Raw genomic sequence first — 26385 nt, 5'->3', positions numbered from 1 at the left:
CTTCGGGGCTCCCGCTCGGCCCCCGCCCTCCCGGGCGCGCGGCGCTCGGAGCCGAGGCAGTTGGCGCGGGCCGCGGGCGAGGCGGGGCCGCGCGCGGGGTCCCCTCCTCCTCCCGGTCAGGTCCCCTTAGGAGCGCCGGGCACAGTGTGCGCCTCCCGCTCCCCGTCTCCGGCCCGGCCCGGGACGCCGCGGGTGTGGGGTCGGCCCGCTAAGGACAAGGTCAGGATACTGGGTGGCGGCGATGCCCGAGTGCGACTGGAGGCAGCCGAGCGGAGGCGACGGCGGTTGGGATCTGTCCCTCCTGACCGGGGAGCGGGACTGGGACGGGCGCCGGTGAGGAGGAGGAGAAGCGGCGGCGGAGAGGTTTTCTGCGGCCGGAATTTCCTTCAACTGCATCCCTGTCGGCGCCCGCGAGCGCAGTCTCGCCGGGCAGGGGCGCCGGGGAAGATGGAGACTGGGGGCCGGGCCCGCACTGGTCCCCCGCAGCCGGCGACCCCCGGGCTGTGGAGGGCTCGGCCGGCGGGCGGCGGCGGGGGCGCCTCCTCCTGGCTGCTGGACGGGAACAGCTGGCTGCTGTGCTATGGCTTCCTCTACCTGGCGCTCTACGCGCAGGTGTCCCAGTCCAAGCCGTGCGAGAGGACCGGCTCCTGCTTCTCTGGCCGCTGTGTCAACTCCACCTGCCTCTGCGACCCGGGCTGGGTGGGGGACCAGTGCCAGCACTGCCAGGGCAGGTTCAAGTAAGTGCCTTCGCCAGACCCCGAACCTCCAGCCCTGCCTCGCTCCCGTCGCGGCCTACCCCGCCCCCGTCGCGGCCTCGGATCCCCCGGCAGGGAGTGAACCGCAGCGCGCTGCGGGAGCGGGCGGGAGTGGGTCCCGCGCCGCGCCCCCTCCAGCCCCGGGGCGCCCCGGGAGCGCTCGGGCCCGCGCGGGAGTCCTGACCGACGGGAGCTAAGCCTTTCTCGAGCGTTCCAGATGTCCGCGTTCCAGATGTCCGCAGCGGCTTTCCGCTGCTCAGCACGAACATTTTCACAATCTGTTACGATGCCCAGCACCATTTTCTTAGGAGTATATTTTAAAATCGGAAATTATCTAAGTTACTCATGAAATACATGCGCATTGTGAAAAATTCACAAAAGTGTAAAGGTTCAGTTACGATCCACCAGTACCTCTGTCTTCCCCTATCCTCCTCTTCTCTCTGGAGGTGACCCCCTTCTAACATTTATTTAGTCATCATAGTGATCTTAATAAGTAGAGTTTATGATGGGCTTGCTAAGTGCCAGACACTCTTCTAAGCGCTTTATGTCGATTTTCTCATTCATTCCTTACAACAACTCTATGAGTTGCTGAATTATTATGCTGGATTTACGGAGAGAAATCGAGGCGATACATTTAAGTAACTTGGCCAGGATTACACAGTAGTAAGGGCCGAGTTATGATTCCAAATCAGCTGGCGCATTCTGGAGCCAGTACACACTCCAGAATGAGTACTTTTAACGAATTTGCTGTGTTGAATTTGCTAGGACAATCTTGAATTGAGAAATACAAAGTTACTTTAGGTTAGATAGAAGGATGAAATACTCGGACGTTTTTATGTGGTGAGGATAATGGATTTTTTTCTAATCGGTTAATTCACTATCAGCTTTTGTGCGGGAACATCACTTTGGCTTATCTGAAGCTCAAGGAGCCTAAGAAGTTTGCTTCGCTAAAGTGAAGGTACTTTCTTCGTACTGGTTGATGTTTATTACATTCTTGCCTGATATAAAAAGCAATGGGTCAGTGTAGGGGAGTAGCAAAAGTCAGTTAACTTTGCGGCAGGTTTCTAACAACATGCGGGTAACAGTCATTAAGAAAGTCAGCTTCTTAGTCTTCTAGATACTTAATATGAAGTTTGCTGGCTCTTGAATATTGTAGATTACTGATATTGTTAGGCTGATAACCAAAATCTAGGTGAAATTTCTCTTGGGCTCTAGGGCAAAGGTAAGACTGGTTCACCTTATTAATGTATTCTAGGACAATTTCCTGGAGTTGTAAACACAGCATATTTCCTTTTTTTTTTCTTTTAAACAAACGTACTGTTGCTGATTAAAATAAATGTCCCTTAAAACTCAATGTAAAAATGTATATTTTTAAAATGGCACTTTAAAATTTTAGGTAGACTCTATGATTTAAATTAACTAGTAGGTTTTGGAAGTGAAATCTTGAAGTTTATTGAAATTCATGCAATAGGTTGAAATTTTTCTAGGGTTTATACTTTAAAGTTAGTATGTAATGTAGTTTTAAAAATACTTTTTAAAAAATCAGGAGAGATGCTGATTAAAAGTTTAAAAAGTGTTTCAAGATGAGCAAAGAGATCTTACTGAATTCTGCTTGTTAGTTGCTTTTTTTTTTGCTTGTGTTCTTAAACGTTTGCTATGACACAGTAGCATTCAGCGTCTTTTCCTAGCAAGAGAGAATTTTGAACATATAAACTGGTCATCAGCAGTGAAAAAGCCTCATTCATTTTTTACATAAATAGGGAGAGTGCCTGATTTATATGTAATTTAGGGATATTGGCCTTTGTGTGGGTGGGTTTGCTCCGTTTGTCTGAAGAGGACAAAAATTGCTGCAGTCCTGAGAAGCTTCATATTTAGAATACATTTTAAAGTAGCGGAACTTGTTAATCAGCTGGATCAGCAGCCTGTGACCTCACTAGCAGATGTCGTCCCAGTTAAAAAGATCACAGATCAAGTTAAAACTAGCTTAAATAACATTGAGAGGTGGTGTTCATAAACAAAATACATTAGTGAGTAGAAGAATAGATATTTGATGTAGATATTATTAAATAACGATAAATCCTGAGCTAATCATTTGAGTATTCGTCATTTCCTTGGAAGCTGTTATTTCCTAGGACTCATTGTACTCTACTGGGTACATGCTTTTGCATTTCTCTGTGGAATACAAGCTATTAATTAGAGTAAATATAACTGGTGTAACTATCTGTGTTTTATTATGTATACTCTTAGGGATAAAGAATGCATTGGTATTTAATGTTAAAGAGAAGGATTATATTTAGTAGAAAATAATTCTTCTTGGTAAAGTACATGCAAATAAACCTATGAAAGGTTTATTTGAAGATAGTAGCTTGTTTTACCTGGCATTTGAAGTAATAACACAGTGGGAAAGACTTTAACTAGAAAATCTCACTTCACTAATTATCTTGAATATCTTTTTCTAAACTGAAGTATAGCAACCTTACAAACAGACATCAAAAATGATTGATCAATCTTGGTAAGCAAGTGTCAAAATTAATTGGTTGGCTCCATGGTAACTTAGCTTTTTTTCTACTGTAGGGATTTTGCCAGGGAATAAAAGTGTTCTTCAAATGCTTCTTGAGGATAGAAGATTGATAGTTGGGGGAAGAAATACAGAAGCAAATATAGTATCAAAAGTGGTACTTCAGTTCTCTTAGCATTGATTCCAGTCTTCTGTCTCCATTTGAAAAGAATAAAGCACTCAGAATAACAAGTCATTCCTTCCTTACACAGGTAAAACAAAAGGAACATTGATTTTTCAGTCAAAGCTAGACTAAAGGATTTGGGATTGAGAATAGGAAAATATATTTGAAGTATAATAATCAAAGATACAGACTATAATTCAAATCGTATTTATTTGAATAGTTCAGTATAAAGTTAAGCAAGAAAATATTTTGCTATAATCTCTTTGAATGGCATTCTCTATTAGAAGAGAGTTCTTGAGAATTAATTTTGTAGAGTAGTTGAGATTTATGTAAATTTATATAAATCTAAAGAGTATTGCTCTTTATATTAGTCAAATATTAAGGGGTATATTTTTACCCCTCTTAGGTTAGTCAAATTTGGATACTTCAGTTCACACATTTAAAATAGAAGTATGCTGGGTACTGTGGCTCAGGCCTGTAATCCCAGCACTTTGGGAGGCCAGGATGGGAGGATCCCTTGAGCCCAGAAGTTTGAGGCCAGCCTGGGCAAGATAGTGAGACCTCATCTCTACAAAAAATGTTAAAAATGTAGCTGGGCATGGTGGCACACATCTGTGGTCACAGCTACAAGAGAGAGTGAGGTGGGAGGATTACTTGAGCCCAGGAGGTTGAGGCTGCAGTGAGCTGTAATCGTGCCACTGCGCTGCAGCCTGGGTGTCAGAGCAAGACTTCTCAAAATTTTATATATACATATATGAAGCATTCTATTTGTAGTTACAGCAAAATGAAGATATAATGATATAATGTCAGGAATTAGGTTGTTATTGTAAACAAAAAGGGGCAGAATTAAGTGTGTGAACTCTTCCACCAAGCTGTTGAAAATATATGCATATGGCCTGGCGTGATATCTCATGCCTGTAATCCTAACGCTTTGGGAGGCCGAGGCGGCTGGATCCTGAGGTCAGGAGATCGAGACCATCCTAGCTAACATGGTGATACCGCATCTCTACTAAAGCTACAAAAATTAGCTGCGTGTGATGGCACACGTCTGTAGTCCCAGTTACTCAAGAGGCTGAGGCAGTAGAATCACTTGAACCCAGGAGGTGGAGGTTGCAGTGAGCATCGATCGTGCCACTGCACTTCAGCCTGGGCAACAGAGTGAGACTCTGTCTCAAAACAAAAAAACAAAAAACAAAAAGAAAACAAAACAAAACATATATGCATATGTAAATACATATATACTTGGAATCCTTTTTACTTGTAAGGAAACTGACTAACTATAAACTTAAACTGAATGTTCCCTGTCCCTAAGACTTCTTTATTTCAAAGTTTTATTCTAATGGATAATTTATATCCATGGATTATTTTTACATTATTAAAGTATATAATCACACAGTAGGAATTTAAAATAATTTAAATTGAGTGTTTCTTAGGTTCTAAATTGATAAGGTAAGTTACTTGTAGTAGCATGGTTTTCAAGAACATGTGTCTGCATGCTTTGGCCCCTTTAGCTGATTCGACTCACGCCTCCTTTCCTCTGCCCCAACTGGTCTTTTACAGTTCCTTGAAAGTGTCACATTCTTTTTGGCCTCAGTGCATTTTATACACAGTTACTTCTGTGAACTCTTTCCTCTCTGGTCTTTGCTTGGATGATTATTGATCATCCTTCTAATCTTACCTTAAATACTAGTTTCTAAAGGAGGCTTGTCTGACTCTTCACACTGGGTTACCCCTTATATACTGCCCTGATAACACTATTTTTCCTTCTTAGTATTGTCAAAAATGAGGTGTTTAATTTAATTTTGATAGTTATTTCAACAACATTTTTAAGAGATTGAGGTATAATTGTCAAAATAAACAGCACAATTTAAAATGTACAATTTATTTATCACACTAGAAAGTTTCCATGTGTTTCCTTTGTAACCCTCCCTTTTGCAGTTGCCTATTCTTATCCCAGGGCAACTATTGATCTGCTTTCTCTCACTATAGATTTGTTGGCATTTTCTAGAACTTTTTGTAAATAGAATCATATGTTATATACTTCTTTTTTGTCTGACTTCTTTTACACAGCATATTTATTTTGAGATTCATTCATGGTGTATTAGTAGTTTATTCTACTGCTGAATAGTGTTCCAGTGTCTGGATACACCATAATTTGTTTATCCATTCAACTGCAGAGGGACATTTGGATTGTTTCAAATTTTTGGCTGTTCCTTTTAAAGCTGCTATGAAGATTCGTGTGGAAGTCTTTGTATCTTTGTATGGATATATGCTTTCCTTTCTCTTGGGGAAATACCTGAGAATGGCGGGATCATATGGTAAATATATATGTAACCGTTAAAGAAACAGACAAACTGTTTTCCAAAGTAGTTGTATCATTTATGTTCCCATCAGCAGTAAGTCTGTTCTATCTAGTTAATTTCACATCCATATCAACACTTGGTATGGTCTTTTAAATTTTTGTGATTCTAATAAGTGAACGGTATGTTATTGGGTTTTAATTTGCATTTCCCTAATGACTAATGATATTGAGTATCTTCTCATGTGCTTACTTGCCATCTGCATATTTTCTTTAATAGGCATCTATTCAAATCTTTTGCATGTTAAAAAATTTTCTTATTGATTTTTGTGAGTTCTTTACATTTTCTGGATTACTAGCTTCTTATGAGCTATATCATTTGCATATATTTTCTACCAGTCTGGAGCTTGTCTATGAAAACACAATGAAAAGAGAATGAAGTCTCTTGACAGTATTTTTCGAAGAATCTAAGTTTTAAATTAATTCCAGTTTACCATTTTTTTTTCTTTTATGGATTATGCTTTTCATGTTGTGCCTAAGAAAACTTTGCCTAGGCTGGGTATTGTGGCTCATGTGTGTAATCCCAGCACTTTGGGAGCCTGAGACAGGAGGATCACTTGAGTCTAGGAGTTTGAGACCAGCGTGGGAAACAAGGCAAGACTGTGCCTCTACAAAAACATTTGAAAAATTAGCTTGCGTGGCGGTGTGCCCATTTAGCCCAGCTACTTGGAAGGCTGAGAGGGGAGGATCACTTGAACACAGGAATTGGAGGCTGCAGTGAGCTGAGCTGTGATTGTGTCACCGTACTCCAGCCTGGGCAACACAGCAAGACCCTGTCTTTAAAAAATAAAAAAACATAAAAATAAAAAAAAAAATAAAAAAGAAAACTGCCTAAACCAAGTTGATAAAGATTTTGTTTATTTTTTTTTTCTCTAGAAGTTTTGTAGTTTTAGATTTTACATTTAGATTTACGGTCCATTTTAAGTTAATTTCTATATATGGGGAGAAGTATGGATCTAAATTCAGTTTTTTGACATATAGGTATTTGTTTTAGCACTATTTGTTGAAAAGAGTATTCTTTCTCTGTTAAAGTAGCTTTGTACCTTTGTCGAAACTATTCATATATTTGTGTTTCTATTTCTGAGCTCTGCTTTGTTTCTTGATCTCTTTGTCTATTTGTATATCAGTACAACAATGTCTTGATTATTGTTTCTTTGTAAGTCTTGAATTCAGGGAGTGTTTTTCAGTTTTGTTCTTTTCCAGTTATTTTGGCTACTCTGAGTCCTTTGTATTTCCATATGAATTTTAGAATCAGCTTATCAGTTTCTATAAAAAGCCTACCAGGGTTTTATTTGTAATTATGTTGAGTCTATAGATCAGTTTTGGGGAAAATGAATACCTTGTCAATATTGAGTTTCCTAACATGGTAGGTCTGTTTATTTCTTTAGTTCTTTAATCTGTCAGCAGTGTTTTTAAATTTTCAGTGAATAGGTGTTGCACCTCTTTTGTCAGATTTTTCCCTAAGTAGTTAATATTTTTGGATACTATTGTAAATGGCATTTTTTAAACTTTCAGTTTCGATGGTTGCTCTCATACTGAAATACAACTGATTTTTGTATGTTTGATTTTTTTATCTTGCAATCTTGCCAAACTTACTTGTAGATTTTTGTAGATTCCTTATGGTTTTCTACTTAGGTGGTTATATTGTTTACAGATAAAGATATGTTGACTCCTTTTTTTGCAATCTGGATGCCTTTTTGTTTTCTTGCCTTTCTTCACTGGCCAGAACCTCTATTATAGTGGTGAATAGAGGTGATGAGAGTGGTCAATCTTACTCATGATTTAGGGGGAGATATTTGATCTTTAACCATGAATTATGATGTTATCTGTAAGTTTTTTTTTTTAGATGCCTTTTATCACATTGAGAAAGTTCCCTTCTATTCCTAGTTTGCCAAGAGTTTTTACCAGTGATGGAAACTGGATTGTATTAAATGCATTTTCTGTGTCCGTTGAGATAATCATATGATTTTTTCAAGTTTGTTAACATGGTGAATTATGTACATACTTTTTGAATGTTAAACCAACCTTACATTCCTAAGATAAACTTCCTCTGACACAATATGCTTTCCTTTTTGTTTTAGGTTGGATTTGGTTTGTTAAAGTTTTATTTATAATTTTTGTATCTGTGTTCATGAGAGATATTAGTCTGCACTTGTCTTATAATATATGACTAGTTTTGGTGACGAGATAATGCTGGCCTCCTATAATGAGCCCCATGGGACTCTTGATCATTTGCTGGAAGAGTTTTTCTGGAATTGGCATTATTTTTTCAGTGGCGTTTGGTGGAATTCACCATTGAAGCCCTCTAGGCCTGAAGTTTTCTTTAGCTCCAAATTCAACTTTTATTAATATAAATCCAACTTATTTAATATGCAGAAGGCTATATGACTAGAATCCTTTAAAATTTATTGGCCAGAATATTGTCTGTCTTGGTAAGTATTTTTTTTGTGCGTGTGAAAAGAATGCGTATTCTTCTATTGATGGGTGGAGTGTTGTATACATTTCAGTTAGTTCAACTTGGTTGATAGTCTTGTTCAAGTCTTCTACAACCATTCTGATTTTCTGTCTGTTTTTACCACTTATTGAGAGAAGGGTATCTTCAGTTATAGTTTTGTATTTACCTGTTTGTCCCTACAGTCTTATCTGTTTATCCTTCATGTATTTTGAAACTATGTTATTAGGTGCATAAAATTTTGGATTGTGTCCTCCTGATAAACAGAGCCTTTATCATTATCCAATGATGATTTGTTGAAAAGACTATCCTTTTTTCATTAATGTCTTTGCACCTTTATGGAAAGTTAATTGGACATCTTTATGTATATTTATTTTTTGACTCTTTTCTGTTCTATTGATCCATATCTCTATCCTTTTGCAAATTCCTCACTTACTTTATTAGTGTATGTGTGTGTGTATGTGTATATATATTTGAGACGGAGTCTTACTCTGTGGCCCAGGCTGGAGTGCAGTGGCGTGATATCGGCTCACTGCAATCTCGCTTCCCGGGTTCAAGTGGTTCTCCTGCCTCAGCCTCCTGAGCAGCTGGGATTACAAGCACGTGCCACCACACCTGGCTAATTTTTGTATTTTTGGTAGAGATGAGGTTTTGCCATGTTGGCCAGGCTAGTCTCTAACTCTTGACCTCAGGTGATCCACCCACCTCGGCCTCCCAAAATGCTGGGATTAGTATATTTTTATAGTAAATCTTGAAGTTAGATAATGAGATTCCCCCAACTTTATTTTTATTTTTGAAAATTTACTTGGTTCATTTTGTTTTTCATACACATTTTAGAACAATTTGTCAATTAAAAAAGTCTTGCTGGGATTTTTATTGAGATTGTGTTGACTCAGTAAGTCATTTTGAGGAGAATTGACAAGTAAACAATATAGAATTATCTCGTTCTTCATTGCAGTATGTTTTTTCATCTGTTTGGGTTTTCATTGATTTTTTTACAACGTTTTTTGTATTTATCAGATACAGATTCTGGGTATGTATTTTTAGTTATTTTTTTTGTTTTTGTTTTTTTTTGAGATGGAGTTGTACTCTGTCACTCAGACTGGAGTGCAATGGTATGATCTTGGCTCACTGCAACCTCAGTCTCCTGGGTTCAAGCGATTCTCGTGTCTCAACCTCCTGAGTAGCTGGGATTATAGGTGCCTGTCATCACGCCTGGCTAATTTTTTGTATTTTTAGTAGAGATGGGGTTTCACCATGTTGGCCAGGCTGGTCTTGAACTTCTGACCTCAGGCAATCTGCCTGCCTCAGCCTCCCAAAGTGCTGGGATTACAGATGTGAGCCACTGTGCCTGGCCATATTTTTCGATTTTATACCAAAGTATTTTATGTTCTTTGAGGCTGTTGTAGTTGGTACTATTTCTTTTAATTTCAATTTCCATTTTGTAGACTTTAAAAAAATAATAAAGAAAGATTATACATGACTTTATGCTCATAAATTTGAAGTAAATGAAATGGACCAATTCCCTGTATCGGTCTAACATAGGGATTAACAAAAGTAACTCATGAGGAGGTAAATGAAAAGAATATTTCTATGTCTGTTGAGTAAATTGAATTCAAATTGCAAAACTTCATACAAGGAAACTGTCAGGCTCAGATGGCATCACTGGTAAATTTTACCAAATGTTTAAGAAACAAGTAATACGAATTCTACACAAGTTTTTCTAGAAAACAGAGTAAGAGAGAATACTTTGTAACTTATTTTGCAAGGCTGGCATTACCATGATAAGAAAACCAAAAAAAAAAAAAAAACATTACTGGAAAAGAGCTGTAACTCTCATGAACACAGAAGCAAAAATCTTTAACAAAGTATTAGCAAATCATATCCAGCAATACATAAAAAACGTAATACATTGTGACCAAGTAGGGCTTATCCAAGTAGTACAAGGCTGACTAAACATTTGGACATCTTTCTTTGGTGATATTTCCTCTCCCATATCTCTTTATTTTTTATATTTGTGGTTACATTATAGCTGTATGTATTTATGGGATACATGAGATATTTTGATACAGGTATACAATGCCTACTAACCACATCAGGGTAAATAGGGTATTCATCACCTCAAGCATTTATCCTTTCTTTGTGTTATAAACAATTCATACTAATTATACTTTTTAACCCATTAGCCATCTCCATTTCCCCTGCCCCGATACCTTTCCCAGCCTCAGGTAACCATCCTTCTACTCTCTATCTCCATAAATTCAATTGTTTTAATTTTTAGCTCCCAGAAATAACCGAGAACATGCAATGTTTGTCTTTCTGTGCCTGGCTTATTTCACATAATATAATGACCTCCACTTCCATCCATGTTGTTGTGAATGACAGGATATTATTCTTTTTTATGGCTGAATAGTTCTCCCTTGTGTATATGTACCACATTTTATTTATCCATTCATTTGTTGATGGACACTTAGGTTGCTTCCAAATTTTGACTATTGTGAATACAGCTGCAGCAAACATTGAAGTACAGCTGTCTCTTCAATATACTGATTTCCTTTCTTTTAGGTATATACTTAGCAGTGGGATTGCTAAATCATGTGGTAGCTCTATTTTTAATTTTTTGAGGAACCTGCAAACTGCTCTCCATAGTAGTTACACTAATTTACCTTCCCACCAATAGTGTAAGAGGGTTCCCTTTTCTCTATATCCTTGCCAGCATTTGTTTTTGCCTGCCTTTTGGATATGAGCTATTTAACTGGAGTGAGATGATATCTCATTGTAATTTTGATTTTCATTTCTCTGAAGATCAGTGATGCTGAGCACCTTTTTATATGCTTTTTGACATTGGTATGTCTTCTTTTGAGAAATGTCTATTTAGATCTTTTGCATATTTTGAATTGGATTACTAAATTTTTTTTCTTATAGTGTTGTTTGAGCTTATTGTATATTCTGGTTATTAATCCCTTGTCAGAATGATAGTTTGCAAATATTTTCTTCCCTTCTGTGAATTGTCTCTTCGTGTTGTTGAGTGTTTCCTTTGCTGTGCAGAAACGTTTTAACTCGATGTGATCCCATTTATCCCTTTTTGCTTTGGTTGCCTGTGCTTGTGGGGTATTACTCAATAAATCTTTGCCTAGTCTCCAGGTGTCCTGGAAGAGTTTTCCCAATGTTGTAGTAGTTTCATAGTTTGAGGTCTTAGATTTCTAAGTCTTTAATTGTTTATTGTATATGGTGAGAGATAGGGGTCCAGCTTCATTATTCTTCATATAGATATCCAGTATTCCCAGCAGAATTTATTGAGGAGACTGTTACTTCCCCAGTATATATGCTTGACACCTTTGTCAAAAATAAGTTCATTGTAAGTATGTATTTATTCTGGGTTCCCTATTCTGTAGTTGTTCTATGTGTCTTTTTTTTTAATGCCAGTACCATGCTGCTTTGGTTACTATAGCTCTGTGGTATAATTTAAAGTCAGGTAATATGATAGTTCCAGTATTGTTCTTTTTGCTCAGAATGGCTTTGGCTATTCTGGGTCTTCTTGGTTCTGCATAAATTTTAGGATTTTTTTTTTTTTTTTTGAGATGGAGTCTCGCTTTGTTGCCCAGGCTGGAGTGCAGTGGCCGGATCTCAGCTCACTGCAAGCTCCGCCTCCCGGGTTTACGCCATTCTCCTGCCTCAGCCTCCCGAGTAGCTGGGACTACAGGCGCCCGGCACCTCGCCTGGCTAGTTTTTTGTATTTTTTAGTAGAGACGGGGTTTCACTGGGTTAGCCAGGATGGTCTCGATCTTCTGACCTTGTGATCCGCCCATCTCGGCCTCCCAAAGTGCTGGGATTACAGGCTTGAGCCACCGCCACCGTGCCCAGCTAGGATTTTTTTTTTTCTATTTCTGTGAAAAATGTCATTGGCATTTTGATATGGATTGCATTGAATCTGTAGATTGCTTTGGATAGTATGGACATTTTAACAATATTGATTCTTCCAATACATGAGCATGAAATATTCCATTTTTTTGGTGTCTTCTTCAATTTCTTTGATTTTTCCCCTGCCTAGCCTAGAGATTTGTGGAACTTTGAACTTCAGAGAGATGATTTAAGGTATCTGGTAGAATAAATTTCTAAGCAGCAAAGCATTCAAGATGTGACTTGGGTGCTGTTAAAGGCATTCCATTCTAAAAGGGAAACAGAGCATAAAAGTTTGGAAAATGTGCAGCCTGACAATGAGATAGAAAAGAAAATCCCATTTTCTGAGGAGAGATTTAAGCCAGCTGCAGAAATTTGCATGAGTAGTGAGAAGCCAAATATTAATTCCCAAGACAATGGGGAAAATGTCCCCAGGGCATGTCAGAGGCCTTCAGGGCAGCCCCTCTCATCACAGGCCTTGAGGCATAGGAGGAAAAAATGGTTTTGTGGGCCGGGCCTAGGGTTCCTATGCTGTATGCAGCCTAGGGACTTGGTGTCCTGTGTCCCAGCTGCTCTAGCTGTGACTGAAAGGGGCCAAGGTGTAGTTCAGGCTGTGGCTTCAGAGGGTGCAAGCCCCAAGCCTTGGCAGCTTCCACGTGATGTTGAGCCTATGAGTGCACAGGAGTCAAGAATTGAGGTTTGGGAACCTCTGTCTACATTTCAAAAGATGTATGAAAATGCCTGGATGTCCAGGTAAAAGTTTGCTTCAGGGGTGGGACTCCCATGGAGAACCTCTGTAGGTCAGTGTGGAAGTGAAATGTGGGGTTGGAACCCCCACACAGAGTCCCTACTGGAACATCGCCTAGTGGAGCTGTGAGAAGAGGGCCCCTGTCCTGCAGACCCCAGAACCATAAATGCGCCTACAGTTTGCACTGTGTGCCTGGAAAAGCCGCAGATGTTCAATGCCAGCCCATGAGAGCAGCCAGGATGAGGCTGTACTCTGCAAAGCCACAGAGTCGGAGCTGCCCAAGACCATGGGAACCCACCTCTTGCATCAGCGTGACCTACATGTGAGACCTGGAATCAGAGGAGATCATTTTGGGGCTTTAAAATTTGACTACCCTATTGGATTTTGGACTTGCATGGGCCCTGTAACCCCTTTGTTTTGGCCAATTTCTCCCATTTGGAATGGCTGTATTTATCCAATACCTATACCCCCATTGTATCTAGGAAGTAACTAGCTTGCTTTTGATTTTACAGGCTCATAGATGGAAAAAACTTGCCTTGTTTCAGATGAGACCTTGGAGGTGCTGAAATGAGTTAAGACTTTGGGAAAGCATCATTTGTTTTGAAATGTGAGGATCTGAGATTTGGAGGGGCCAGGGGCAGAATGATATGGTTTGGCTGTGTTCCCTTTCAAATCTCAATTTGAATTGTATCTCTTAGAATTCCGATGTGTTATGTGAAGGAATTACCCAGCGGGAGGTAATTGAATCATGGGGATTGGTCTTTCCTGTGGTAGTCTCCTGATAGTGAGTAAGTCTCACAAGACCTGATGGGTTTATCAGGGGTTTCTACTTTTGCTGCTTCCTCATTTTTCTCTTGCTGCCACCATGTAAAAAGTGCCTTTTGCCTCCCACCATTATTCTGAGGCCTCCCCAGCCATGTGGAACTGTAAGTCTGGTTAAATCTCCTGTTCTTCCCAGTTTTGGGTGTGTCTATATCAGCAGTGTGAAAATGGACTAATACACTTGGTAATTTATAATTAATAGAGATATATTGGCTCATGATTCTGGAGGCTGGGAAATCTAAGATCAAGAATCAAGAGGCTGACATCTTGTAAGGGCTTTCTTGCTGTATCATCCTGTGGGCAGAGGGTAAATAGAGGGTCAAGGGGTAGGCAAAAGCATTCAAATCTCATCCTTTTATAAGGAACCCATTCTCCTGATAATGAACTCACTCTTGGGGTAGCAGCGTTAATGCCCTCATGGTCTAATCACCTCCCATTATGCCCCACCTCTCAACACTAATCCAGAGTCTTAACTCAGTCCAGCACGAACTCAAAAGTCTGAAGTCTAGAGTCTCTTCTAAATCAGATATGGGTGAGACTCAAGACACAATTCATCCTAGGGAAAATTCCCTTCCAGCTATGAGCCTGTGAAATCAAAACAACTTGCCTACTTCCAAAGTACAATGGTGAGACAGGTATAGGATATACATTCCTGTTCCAAAAGAAAAAAAAGGAGTAACAGACCCCAAATAAGTCCAGAACCCAACAGAACAAACAATGTTAAATCTGAAAGCTAGAGAATAATCTTTTTTGACTTCATATTTCGCCTTCTGAGCACACTGGGATGAGGATTGGGCCCCCAAGACCTCAGGCAGCCCAGCCCTTAGGCTTTGCTGGGTTGAGCCTACATGGCAGCTTTCATGGATTGGAGGCTCATGCCTGCCACTCTTCTAGTCTGAGGCTGCACATGGGTGACTCTGTAGTTCTGAGGTCTCAGAGGCAGCCCTGCTCCCATGGCCCTATTAGGCATTGCTCTAGCAAGTACTTTATGATGACTCTGTTGCTGTAGCATCGTTTCAAATCTACATTGAGGTAGCCACACCTCCACAACTTGTGCAGTCTGTGCACCTGCAGAATTGGCACCACAAGGATGGAAACCACCAAGGCTTATTTCCTATAGTTTCCAGAGATGCAGCCAGAGACACACCTTGGTTTGCTTGAGCAGTGACTGGGGAGGCTAAGGGGAGCTGTGCCAGAATGCAGGGAGCAGACACTTGAGGCAGCACAGAGCAGTGAATGCTGAGGTCCCATAGATGCCTTTCTGGAAACTTTGATCTCAGGATCCTAGATGGAAGGGACAGCCCAGAAGACCTCTGAAATGCCTTCAAGATCTCTTTCTATCTTGATGACTAGCACTTGACTTCCTTTTATCCATGCTAATCCCTTTATGCAAGGGTTACTTGGCCACACCCTTGCATGCTTTGCTTTTTTCTTTACATATGCAAACTATGACTTTTCCAAATCCTTACTTTCTGCTTCCCTTTTAATAATAACGTTTTGTTTTTAAATCATTCTTCCCTCTCACATCTTTACTATATACAGTTAAAAGTAGCCACGCAGCTCTTTCAATATTTTGCTTAGAAATTTCTTACACCAGATATCTTAGTGAAGCGGTTACGTTGTCTGGGGTATATACCCTTGGGTTCATCATCATGCACCAGGAAAATTTAGGGCATGGACACATACAAGGGGTTTAGGAGTAGAGGTTTAATTGATAGAAGAGAAGAGAAAGAGAAACAGCTTCCTTTATAAAGGGAGGGGTCTCTGATCGGAAAGGACTGGCTGGTGGCAAATGTGCTGAGTTTTATAGTCCAGTTTGAGGAGGTGGTGTCTGATTTACGTAGGGGTCACAGATTAGTTCTATCAGGTATGACGTTTACTTAGTGCATGGGGAAGGCTGGTTGCCCCACCCAAATCTTCTCATGCAAATGGATTTTGCAGCTGATCAGGGCCATCTTGTCTGCTCCTTACAATACAGGTGGCTGGCAGAGAAGAGAGGATGGAGCCGCCATTTTGCAAATGTCTAGTCCTTAGTTCCTGTCAGCATTCACCCATGCAAGTTCCCAGCTTGCAGGCTGCTCCTTGTTAGAAAATGATTTGGGGCTGCTTTTCATTGAAAAGGAAAGCCTTACCAAGGACTCCCATGCCCTTATTATCTAAGTAATTCCTTTCTAACTTCCATTATACTAGCTTATTGCTCTTAAATTCTGCCTTCCATGAAGCACTCAGATATGGGCACAATTCAGCTAAGTTATTTGCTGCTTCATATCAAGGATGGCTGTTACTCCAGTTTCCAATATCTCTTTCCTCATTTCTGTCTGAGGTCGCCTCAGAATTGCCTTTACTCTCCGCATTTCTGCCAATTTTCTGATCACAAGCACTGATGTAATCTCTACGAAGTTTTAGACTTTCCCTGAAGTTCTCTTCTGAGCCCTCATCAGAATCATCCTTAATGTTCTTTTCATGGCAATACAAGCTTTTTCTAGCCTTTTTCTCCAAAGTCTCCCAGCCTCTACTTATTACTGAATTTCAAAGTGGCTTCCCTATTTTCAGATATTTGATAAAGCGACGTTCTATGCTTCAATATCAGTTTTTTGTCTTACTCAGTTTTGTGCTGCTATAACAGAATACTTGAGACCTAGTGATTTATAATGAATAAAAATTTATTGGCTTATGATTCTTTTGGGAAGTCCAAGATTGAGGGGCCAGAATTTGTCAAGAGCTTTCCTCGTTGCATCATTTCATGACAGAAGAGCAAAGAGAGGGTGAAGAGAGAAAGAGAGGAGGGCAAGAGGGGGTGAACTTACCCTTTTATAAGGAATTAATTCCTGCAATAACAAAGGACATTAATCCATTCATGAGGGCTATGCCCTTATGGCCTAATCACCTCTCATTTATCCCCACATCCCCACACTGTTGCATTGGGGATTAAGTTTTCAACACTTTTTTGGGGGGGACACATTCAAACCATAGCAGAGACTCTGGTTCATAATTAAATATTCTGTTTTAGGAGGCAATCAACTTGTTTTGGTTCAGCACACATGATCCAGCTCACTTTTCAAAAAACAATTAGAACTTTACTGAGTTACAATTTACACCTCACCATATTCACTTTTTAAAGATGTACAGTTCACTTATGTTTAGCATATTCAGAGAGTGGTACAACCATCACCATTACCTAATTTTAGGCTGAAGAGCCAAATTATATAAACAAATTGGTATCTATGACTTGTTAAAAAATAATTTCCAGGGTATCTTATATAGTCAGTATAAAATCAAACTAATCTATACTTTAGATGTATAAAAATGAATTTTTATAATGATGTTTTATTATAACATCATTATTATATCAGTATTTTACCATCCTGAGTTATCAAAGCAAGTTATAATTTCCAAAATTGTGGAAATAAACTGAGGTAGGGAAAACTTTAAGATGGCCCTTTTGACTTTTATCCCTGGTATTACTGTTATGATTATGTTATGTCATTTGTCAAAAGGGAGATTATCTGGATTTTCTTACTCTAATCACATGAGCCCTTTAAAAGCAGAGTGTTTCCCCTGGGTGCTAGCAGAAGAGGAAGCTAAAGACTCAAAGCGTAAACTGGATTTGACATTCTAATACTGGTTTGAAGATGGAGGGAGCCATGCCTGAAAGTACTAGAGAAAGTGGCCACTTGGTGCTGAGAGCAACCCCTGGTCAGCAACTGGCAAGAAAGTTGGGACCTCATGCATACAACTGGAAGGAACTGAATTCTACCAGCCGTGAATAAGCCTGGAAGTGGATGCTTTTCTGGAGCCTCTGGATAAGAGCCTAGCTCAGCTAACACCCATCTGAGTCTGTAGGGACTTCTGTCCTATAGAACTGTGAGATAATAAATGGATGTTCTTTTAAATTTCTATGTTTTTGGTAATTTGTTACCAGCAGTAAAAACAAATTTAGGGGCATATTTAGCAACAAATCATTGAGAAAAGTTATTCTGGCTGAATTTCAGTCAATGATATTAAGTTAACCAGAAAATTAATTATTTAAATGTGATGGTCAATTGAGTTTTATTATCTTTAACAGTAATAGTACAAGGTGATTGTGATTTATTAATTTAAGCTTTTTATAACACCTTGTGTACCTGTCTTTGATTTCTTTGGTCTGCCATGAATGATTAGAATTAATGCTCAAAATGTTTGGCATAATGTTACTAATTGCTGTCTGGATCCATGAAAGGAAGATGCTCTGGCATTTTAGATATCTGATTTATTTGACCCTATTTGACACACAGTATACTTCCAGTCTACCATTTGAGCCAAAAAGGGAATAGGAGAAATGTTTTACAGATAGCATAAAGTTATGAAATGATCAGTAGATGTGATGCAGTTTAGCCAAAAGGGGAAGAGATTGATCTTATCATTAGATAGTAGATTAATTTGAAAATAATGATTACCATGTGCAAGAGAAGTACTCCATGATTAAAAAATGTTCGAGTTGTATAGTTATCTCAGTAGCTTAAGGGAATGTTGAGGAAAATGTATTAATGAGCTAGAATCTTATTTGGAAATATCCTAGTTAGAATTATAGAGCTCAGAATCAGCTGATGTTTTAGTCCATTTGTATTGCTATGAAGGAATACTTGAGGCTGGATACTGGATAATGTATAAAGAAAAGAGATTCGTTTGGCTCATGATTCCTCAGCATGTACAAGAAGTATGGCACCGGCATCTGCTTGTATTGCGGGGCTGAGGCTGCGTCTATTCATGGTAGAAAGCAAATGGGAACTGGTGTCTGCAGAGATCATATGGCAGGAGAGGAAGCAAGGGGTGGGAGGGGCCAGGCTCTTTTTAATAACCAACTCTCTCAGGAACTAATAGAGCGAGAGCTCACTCTTTACTGTGTAGATGGCACCAAGCCATTCATGAAGGATCTGCCTGCATGATTCAAACACTTCTGGGTAGGCCTCACCTCTGACATTGGGGATCAAATTTCAGTGTAAGGTTTGGAGGATTCATGTATTCAAACCATAGCAGTTGAGAATTAGGCCTCAAAGTCAGATAGATAATGGTTAAAATGTCAGCTATATCAATACTGAATTGGAGAACATGATTTTCTTGTGTGGCCATAATGGGCTAATACTTCACCTCAAAATTAAATTACCCACTCATTTATGGGCCAAGTTAGTTAACTGCTGGTCTGTATTGCGGATAGGACAACAGTAGTGGAAGATAGTAGTCAGAATGCATTTCCTGTGCCTAGAATAGTCTGAATGACTATTCAGTGAATGATCTGATAAAGAAATTAGGAAAAACAGTCCCATTTACAGTAGCATCAAAACAAACAAACAAACAAACAAACAAAACCTTACGATAAGTTTAACCAAAGAGGTAAAAGATCTATATGTAGAAAACTAGAAAACATTAATGAAAGAAATTGAAGATGACACAAATAGATACTTTGTGTATTCATGAAGTGAAAGAATATTGTTAAAATGTCCACATTACCCAAAGTGATACACAGATTCTATGCAATCCTATCAAAATAGAAATAGAAAAAAAATCCTATAATTTGTTTGAAACCGCAAAAGACCCCAAATAGCTAAAGCAGTGTTGAGCAAAAAGAACAAAGCTGGAGGCATTACACTACCTGATTTGCCTTTAAAAAGTAAATGGAAAATGTGTATTATGAAAAATCTGCATGGATTTCAAATTTTTTTTTGCACCAAAATAAACTCATACCAAATTGTTGTAACAATGGGATCAAGTTTGAGACACTAAGGAGGGTAAGACATTGGTTTGAAAAGAGCCCCTATCAGAGCAACATAAATTCTGCTAAAATTGAAGCGAGAGCAAACATCAAATTTATGGTGAAGCTTGGGTGGGAGAAGGTGAAATTATTGATGCTTTGTGAAAAGTTTATGAGGACAGTGCCCGAAAGAAATCAGCAGTTTACAAATGGGTAACTCATTTTAAGAAGGGATGATATGATGTTGAAGATGAAGCCTGCAGCAGCAGACTATTCACATCAGTTTGTGAGGAAAAAATCATCTTGTTCATTCTCTAATTGAAGAGGACTGATGTTTGACAGCAGAAACAATAGCCAACACCATAGACATCTCAATTAATTCAGCTTAATTCTGGATGCAAATTAAAGTTGACCAGACTTTCCACGCTATGGGTGCCAAAACCACTCGGACCAGATTAGTTACAGATAAGAGCAGAGGTTTTAGTGGAAATTATAAACAAGTGGGATCAAGATCATGAAGTATTTCTTTGAAGAATTGTAATAGGTGAAACATGACTTTACCACTATAATTCTGAAGACAAAGCACAACCAAAGCAATGGCTACCAGGAGGTAGAAGGGGTTCAATCAAAGCAAAAGTAGACTTGGCCCCATGATTGTGGTTTGGCTGTGTGCCACCCAAATCTCACCTTGAATTCCCACGTGTTGTGGGAGGGATCTGGTGGGAGGTAATTGAATCATGGGGCCAAGTCTTTCCCATGTTGTTCTCATGATAGTGAATAAGTGTCATGAGATCTGGTGGTTTTATAAAGAGGAGTTCCCCTGCACAAGCTCTCTCTGCCTGCTGCCATCCATGTAAGACATGACTTGCTCATCCTTGCCTTCCACCATGATTGTGAGTCCACCCTGGCCATGTGTAACTGTAAGTCCATTAAAACTCTTTCTTTTGTAAATTGCCCAGTCTCAGGTATGTCTTTATCAGCAGTGTGAAAATGGACGCTAATACACTAATCTTAAAATGTTTTCTCAGGGCACCTATTTTTCTTCAGTTAATAATGTAAACAAGACTGCATTGACATGGTTAAATTCACAGGACTTTCAGCTCTTTAGGGATGGACTAACTGACTGGTATCATTGCTTACAAAAGCTTCTTGACTTTGATGGAACTTATGTTGAGAAATAAAGTTTATATTTTTTATTTTTATCTGTCTATTTTTTTCATGAATTTTTAAAGTCATCTCATAGTTATTAAAATGGTATGATACCTACATAAAAGCAGACAAATTGTCCAATGGAACAGGAGAGAGAGCCCAGAAATAAATTCATACATCTACAGTCCACTGATTTTCAGCAGAGGCTCGAGGAATAAACATTGGGGAAAGGACAGTCTTGTCAATAAATGATTCTAAAAAGCTAGGTATCCAAATGTACAAGAATGAAATTGAACCCTTATCCCTTATACAAGAATCAACTCAATGGATTAAAGATTTAAATGGAAGATCTGAAACTAAAACTACTAGAAGGAAATATAGGAGAAAAGCTATGACTTTGGTCTGAGCAATGACTTCTTGCATGATTCCAAAAGCACAGGCAGCAAAAGCAAAAATAGACAAGTGGTATTGAATCAAAAAGCTTCTATACACCAAAGGAAATAACAGAGTGAAGAGACATACACATTGAGAGAAAATATTTGCAAATCATACATCAGATAAGGGACTCATACCCAAGACATAAAAGGAACTCAAATCAGTAGCAAGAAAACAAATTATCCTATTTAAACATGGGCAAAGAATCTGAATAGACATTTTTCAAAAGAAAACATACAAAAGGCCAACACATATATGAAAAAATGCTCAACATTATTGATCATCGGGGAAATGCAGATCAAAACCACAATGGGATGTCATCTCATACCTCTTAAAATGGCTCTTATAAAAAAGATGAAAGATAACAAGTGTTGGTGAGGATATGGCAAAAAGGGAACTCTTGTACACTGTTGGGGGGAAGTAAATTAGTACAACCATTTTGAAAAAGAGTATGGAGGTTCATCAAAAAACTGAAAATAGAATTACCATATGATCCTGCAGTCTGGGTATACATCCAAAGGAATTGAAATCAGTATGTTGGAGAGATGTTTGTGTTCACATGTTCATTGCAGCATTATTCATAATAGCCAATATTGGGAAACAACCTAAGTGCCCACCAAGGGATCAATGGATTAAAAAAAGAGGTATATATACATAATGAAATAGTATTCAGCCTATAAAGGGACAAAATCCTGTCATTAGTGACAACATAAATGAAACTAGAGGCCATTAGGCTATGCAAAATAAGCTAGGCTTAGAAAGACAATTATCACCTGATCTCACTTAAATGTGGAATCCAAAAATTTGAATCAATCGAAGTAGAGAGTAGAATGGTGGTTACCAGAAGCTGCGGGGTGGTGGTCGGTTGGGCAGGGAAAGGAAAAATATTGGTCAAAGGATGCAGAGTTTCAATTAGGAAGAATAAGTGTTCTATTATTCTGTTGTTGTTCTATCGTACAATGAAATGACTAATGTTACTAATTATGCATTGTGTATTTCATATACTACATTGCTAATAGAGTGGATTTTAAATATTTTTGCTGCAAAAAATATGTATGTGAGGTGATGGGTATGTTAATTAGCCTCATCTGCTCAATCTGCAGTGTATACATGTATTGAAGCATCACATTTTACCCCATGTATATATGCAGTTATTATTCGTCAATAACGATGAAATAAAAAATAAAAAGGAATTAATAAGCTGATAAATAGTATTTTAACTAGAAAGCCTGTTTTAAAAAAGATTTTTGTGTGAAAAAGGCTTACAAAAGCCGCCCTGCATAAAGACTATCCCTGAGTGGATCTGACTATTCCTTGTAGGCTGGTTATGCCAGGACTAAACCTATATTCTGTGATAAACAGGATTTATTGTTTCAGAGATTTTGTAATATTAAAACTGTCACGCTTTCTTATTTTTATAATGTGTTAAATTATATATCCATAGTCAGGATAGACAACAACATCCCACTAGATTTAATTTTAGTACTGTCTAATATTTGTGCTGGTTTTCCTGCATTTATTAATGGCAAACCTTGTGTTATAAACAGCCCAGCATGCTTTTAATTAAGGACTCTGCATTAGGCACTTTCAGCTAGAAAGAGATATTGACAAGGCATATGGATATGTGGCAGGCATCTAGACAAGTGATTGGCAAACTTTTTCTGTAAAGGGCCAGATAGTAGATATTTAAGGCTTTGTTGGCCAGATGGTCTCTGTTGCCAATACTAAACTCTGTCCTTGTAGTGTGTTAGCAATCTTAGATAATATTTAAACAAACTAGTGTAGTTGTGTTCCAATAAAACTTCATTTACACAAACAGACAGTAGGCTAGTAGTTTATGTAGTACTGATCTAGATGAATAAGTCAATATGGTTCTCAGTTCAAGAGGAATGATAGACAGTTTTAAAACAGTTGTTTGAAACTTAGAATACATTTTAGAAATAATATTAGAAATAGTAGTTATGTAAGAGCCTATTTTACTTTTTGTAGGGAGTTGAACTATGTGCTACCTAATTTCTGGAGAGCGCCACACAATTGGAATGTAAGGGTATTAGGAGTAAGAAGTAAAAAAAGTAAATAGAAAACTAGGTGTTTATGGTTAGAGTATGGTCCTGGAGTGCAAGACCTCTGAATTTTAGAAGGACAGTTCTAGATTGTGAAGAGGTCCAACGTATGTAATGGGAATGCTTTGCCCAAGTTTAAGAAGAGATCATGAAACTGCAGAAGGAGAATTGTTCTTTATTACAGAAGTAGCAGGAGATTTTTCCCCTTTACACATGTCTTTTGGTGGTGAGAAGGAATTTTCCATTTCTTTTACCTTGATTGGTGACATCCTCCCATGCTTCCAGTGGACTGGAATTGGCAAAGAGGAAACCTTTTTGTAGTAAGAGGAGGAAAAGGTCGGCTCTTGGTAGGATCTTTAGTGCTAAGGATGAGGAATTCGGGGATTGTGGTGAGTAGTTTCCTTTTAAGTTTGGGAAATTTTACTACTGAAGTTGAATAGGACGGGACAGGGAGTGTAGTTTTCAGGTACTCCTATTGTTTAGCTTAGGTGGGGAGGCATAACAGTTCCTTCACATCACTTCTTATAAGAGGGAGATAAGGATTACTCTGGTAACTCCTACAATATATGTTTCTTTGGAGGAGGGGGGATATGTATTTTTAATTTTTGTGGGTACAGAGTAGGTGTATATGTTTATGGAGTATGTGGGATATTTTGATACAGTCATGCAACGCATAATGATCACATCATGGAAGATAGGGTATTTATCTCAAGCATTTTATCCTTTGTGTTACAAATAATCCAATTATACTATCAGTGATTTAAAAATGTACAATGAAATTATTATTGACTATAGTCACCCTGTTGAGCTTTCAAATACTAGTCTTATTCATTCATTCATTCTATTTTTTTTTGTTCCCCTTAACCATCCCTACCTCCTCCTCACTTTACCACTACCCTTCCCAGCCTGTGGTAACCATCTTCCTACTCTGTATGTATCTCCATGGATTCAGTTGTTTTGCTTTTAGATCCCACAAATCAGTGAGAACATACAATGTTTTTCTTTCTGTGCCTAGCTTATTTCACGAAACATAATGACATCCAGTTCCATCCATTTTGTTGCAAATGACTGAATCACACTATTTTTATGACTGAATAGTAATTCATTGTGTATATGTACCACATTTCTTTATCTGTTCATCTGTTGATGGACCCATAGGTTGCTTCCAAATCTTGGCTATTGTGAACAGAGCTACAACAAACATGGGAGTGCAGATATTTCAGTATATTGATTTCCTTTCTTTCGAGTATATACGCAAAAGTGGATTGCTGAATTGTATGTTAGCTAAGTTTTTACTTTTACGAGGAACCTCCAAAGTATTCTCCATAGTGGTTGTACTAATTTACATTCCCACCAACAGCATAAGAGGGTTCCCTTTCCTCCATATCCTCGCCAGCATTTCTTTTCTTTTCTTTTCTTTTTTTTATGAGACGGAGTCTCGCTCTGTCACCTGGGCTGGAGTGCAGTGGCCGGATCTCAGCTCACTGCAAGCTCCGCCTCCCGGGTTTATGCCATTTTCCTGCCTCAGCCTCCCCAGTAGCTGGGACTACAGGCGCCCGCCATCACGCCCGGCTACTTTTTTGTATTTTTTAGTAGAGACGGGGTTTCACCATGTTAGCCAGGATGGTCTCCATCGCCTGACCTCGTGATCCGCCCGTCTCGGCCTCCCAAAGTGCTGGGATTGCAGGCTTGAGCCACCGCGCCCGGCCGCCAGCATTTCTTATTACCTGTCTTTTGGATATAAGCCATTTTAACTGGGGTCAGATGATATCTCATTGTAGTGTTGCTTTTCATTTCTGTGATGATCAGTAATGTTGAGCACCTTTTCATACACGTGTTTGAAATTTGTATGTCTTCTTTTGAGAAATGTCTATTCAAACCTTTAGCCCGTTTTAAAAATTGGATTGTTCGGTTTTTTTTCCTGTTGAGTTGTTTTGAGCACCCTATATATTCTGGTTATTAATCCTTTGTCAGATGGATAGTTTGTAAATATTTTCAACCCCATTCCGTGGGTTGTCTCTTCATGTTGCCGTTTCCTTTGCTGTGCAGAAGCTTTTTAACTTAATGTGATCCCATTTGTCCATTTTTGCTTTGGTTGTCTGTGCTTGTGGGTTATTCCTCAAGAAATCTTTGCCCAGTCCAATATCCTGGAGAGTTTCCCCAGTGTTTTCTTGTCGTAGTTTCATATGCTTAATTGTCTTTTATTATGCTAGACATTTTATTTCAAAATTACTGATAGAAATAATTTGAGGCCCAGGATAATGTTATCTTTCTTTAGAGAGTATCATGTATCTTCTGTTAGGATACTTGGCATATTGGCAGTTCTAGCAGCACCATAAGCCGATTTTAAGACTTGGGAGTTTTCTGTCGCTCAGATGACTCATAGCTAACCTATAGTTGAGGTAAAGGCTGGTTAACTTCTAGTATACCATTTTTTAATTGCAAGTCATTATGTCCCAAGTCAAAGTGCCCTGTTGTTTCTTTGAGCCCCTATGTTTTGTGGGTTGTTGCTTCCAACTTTTGTCCTCCTCTCTCCTTGAGGCTACCAAGTGCACTCTCAACCTTTTGGCAGTCTCTTCTAAATAAGCAGATCTCTCAGAACAAAAGCATCTCTGAATGCCTGCCTCCTCTTAAAGAATTTGCAACTTCTGGATCTTGGCTTCGTACATTTTATCATTTTGTTACTTGTAAGATTTTAAAATTGTCCTTTAACTTTTTAAGTTGTCTTCAGTGGAGAGTTTTTCTGAATTCCTGCACTTGGTATTAATATTATTGGAAGTGAAAAATCAGGGCAAGTTATTTAACTTGCTACTTAAAATATGCTTCAGACTTCTCATCTATAACATGGAGTTATTAATTACTTACTATCTTATAGGGTTTTTGAGATTCTTAAATGGGACAACACATTGTGTGTTTATAGTGGTACCTGACATGTAGAAAATGCTCATTATTATTACATTTATTTGAGAATATAGAAATTTGTTTGTTGCTCTTCAAAGATTTTCTAAGCATCAATTAGCTACTTTATTACTGAAGTGATTTGCAGGGATTATGAAAGACTTGCAGATGACATTAACATTGACTGACATTTCTGTCAACACTGATTTAGGTAAATTAAAGTTTTTCCCCCCTAATGTATTTAAGGCTCTATACTATAAGGCACATTTAATTTTATCTAAAAGTTGATAATGGCCCTGATATATATGTGTGTGTGTGTATGTATGTTTATGTGAATATGTAAAAATTGATTAGCTGTGATGTGTGTATATACATATATAAGTATAGTATATAAA

General features: G+C 38.6%; 1 protein-coding gene across 1 annotated transcript in view; it reads left to right on the top strand.

Moving 5' to 3' along the window:
- Positions 1-64: 64 nt before the first annotated feature.
- Positions 65-26385, top strand: part of ATRNL1 (attractin like 1) — a 68377-nt gene continuing 42056 nt past the window's right edge. The window contains exon 1 of the mRNA XM_023206231.1: positions 65-737. Coding sequence (XP_023061999.1) covers positions 448-737 — 290 coding nt within the window. The 5' untranslated portion in view covers positions 65-447. The remainder of the gene's footprint in view (positions 738-26385) is intronic.

This window comes from Piliocolobus tephrosceles, chromosome 9, assembly GCF_002776525.5.
Source record: "Piliocolobus tephrosceles isolate RC106 chromosome 9, ASM277652v3, whole genome shotgun sequence".
Classification (NCBI taxonomy): domain Eukaryota; kingdom Metazoa; phylum Chordata; class Mammalia; order Primates; family Cercopithecidae; genus Piliocolobus; species Piliocolobus tephrosceles.
This window is presented reverse-complemented; position numbering and strand designations above follow the sequence as displayed.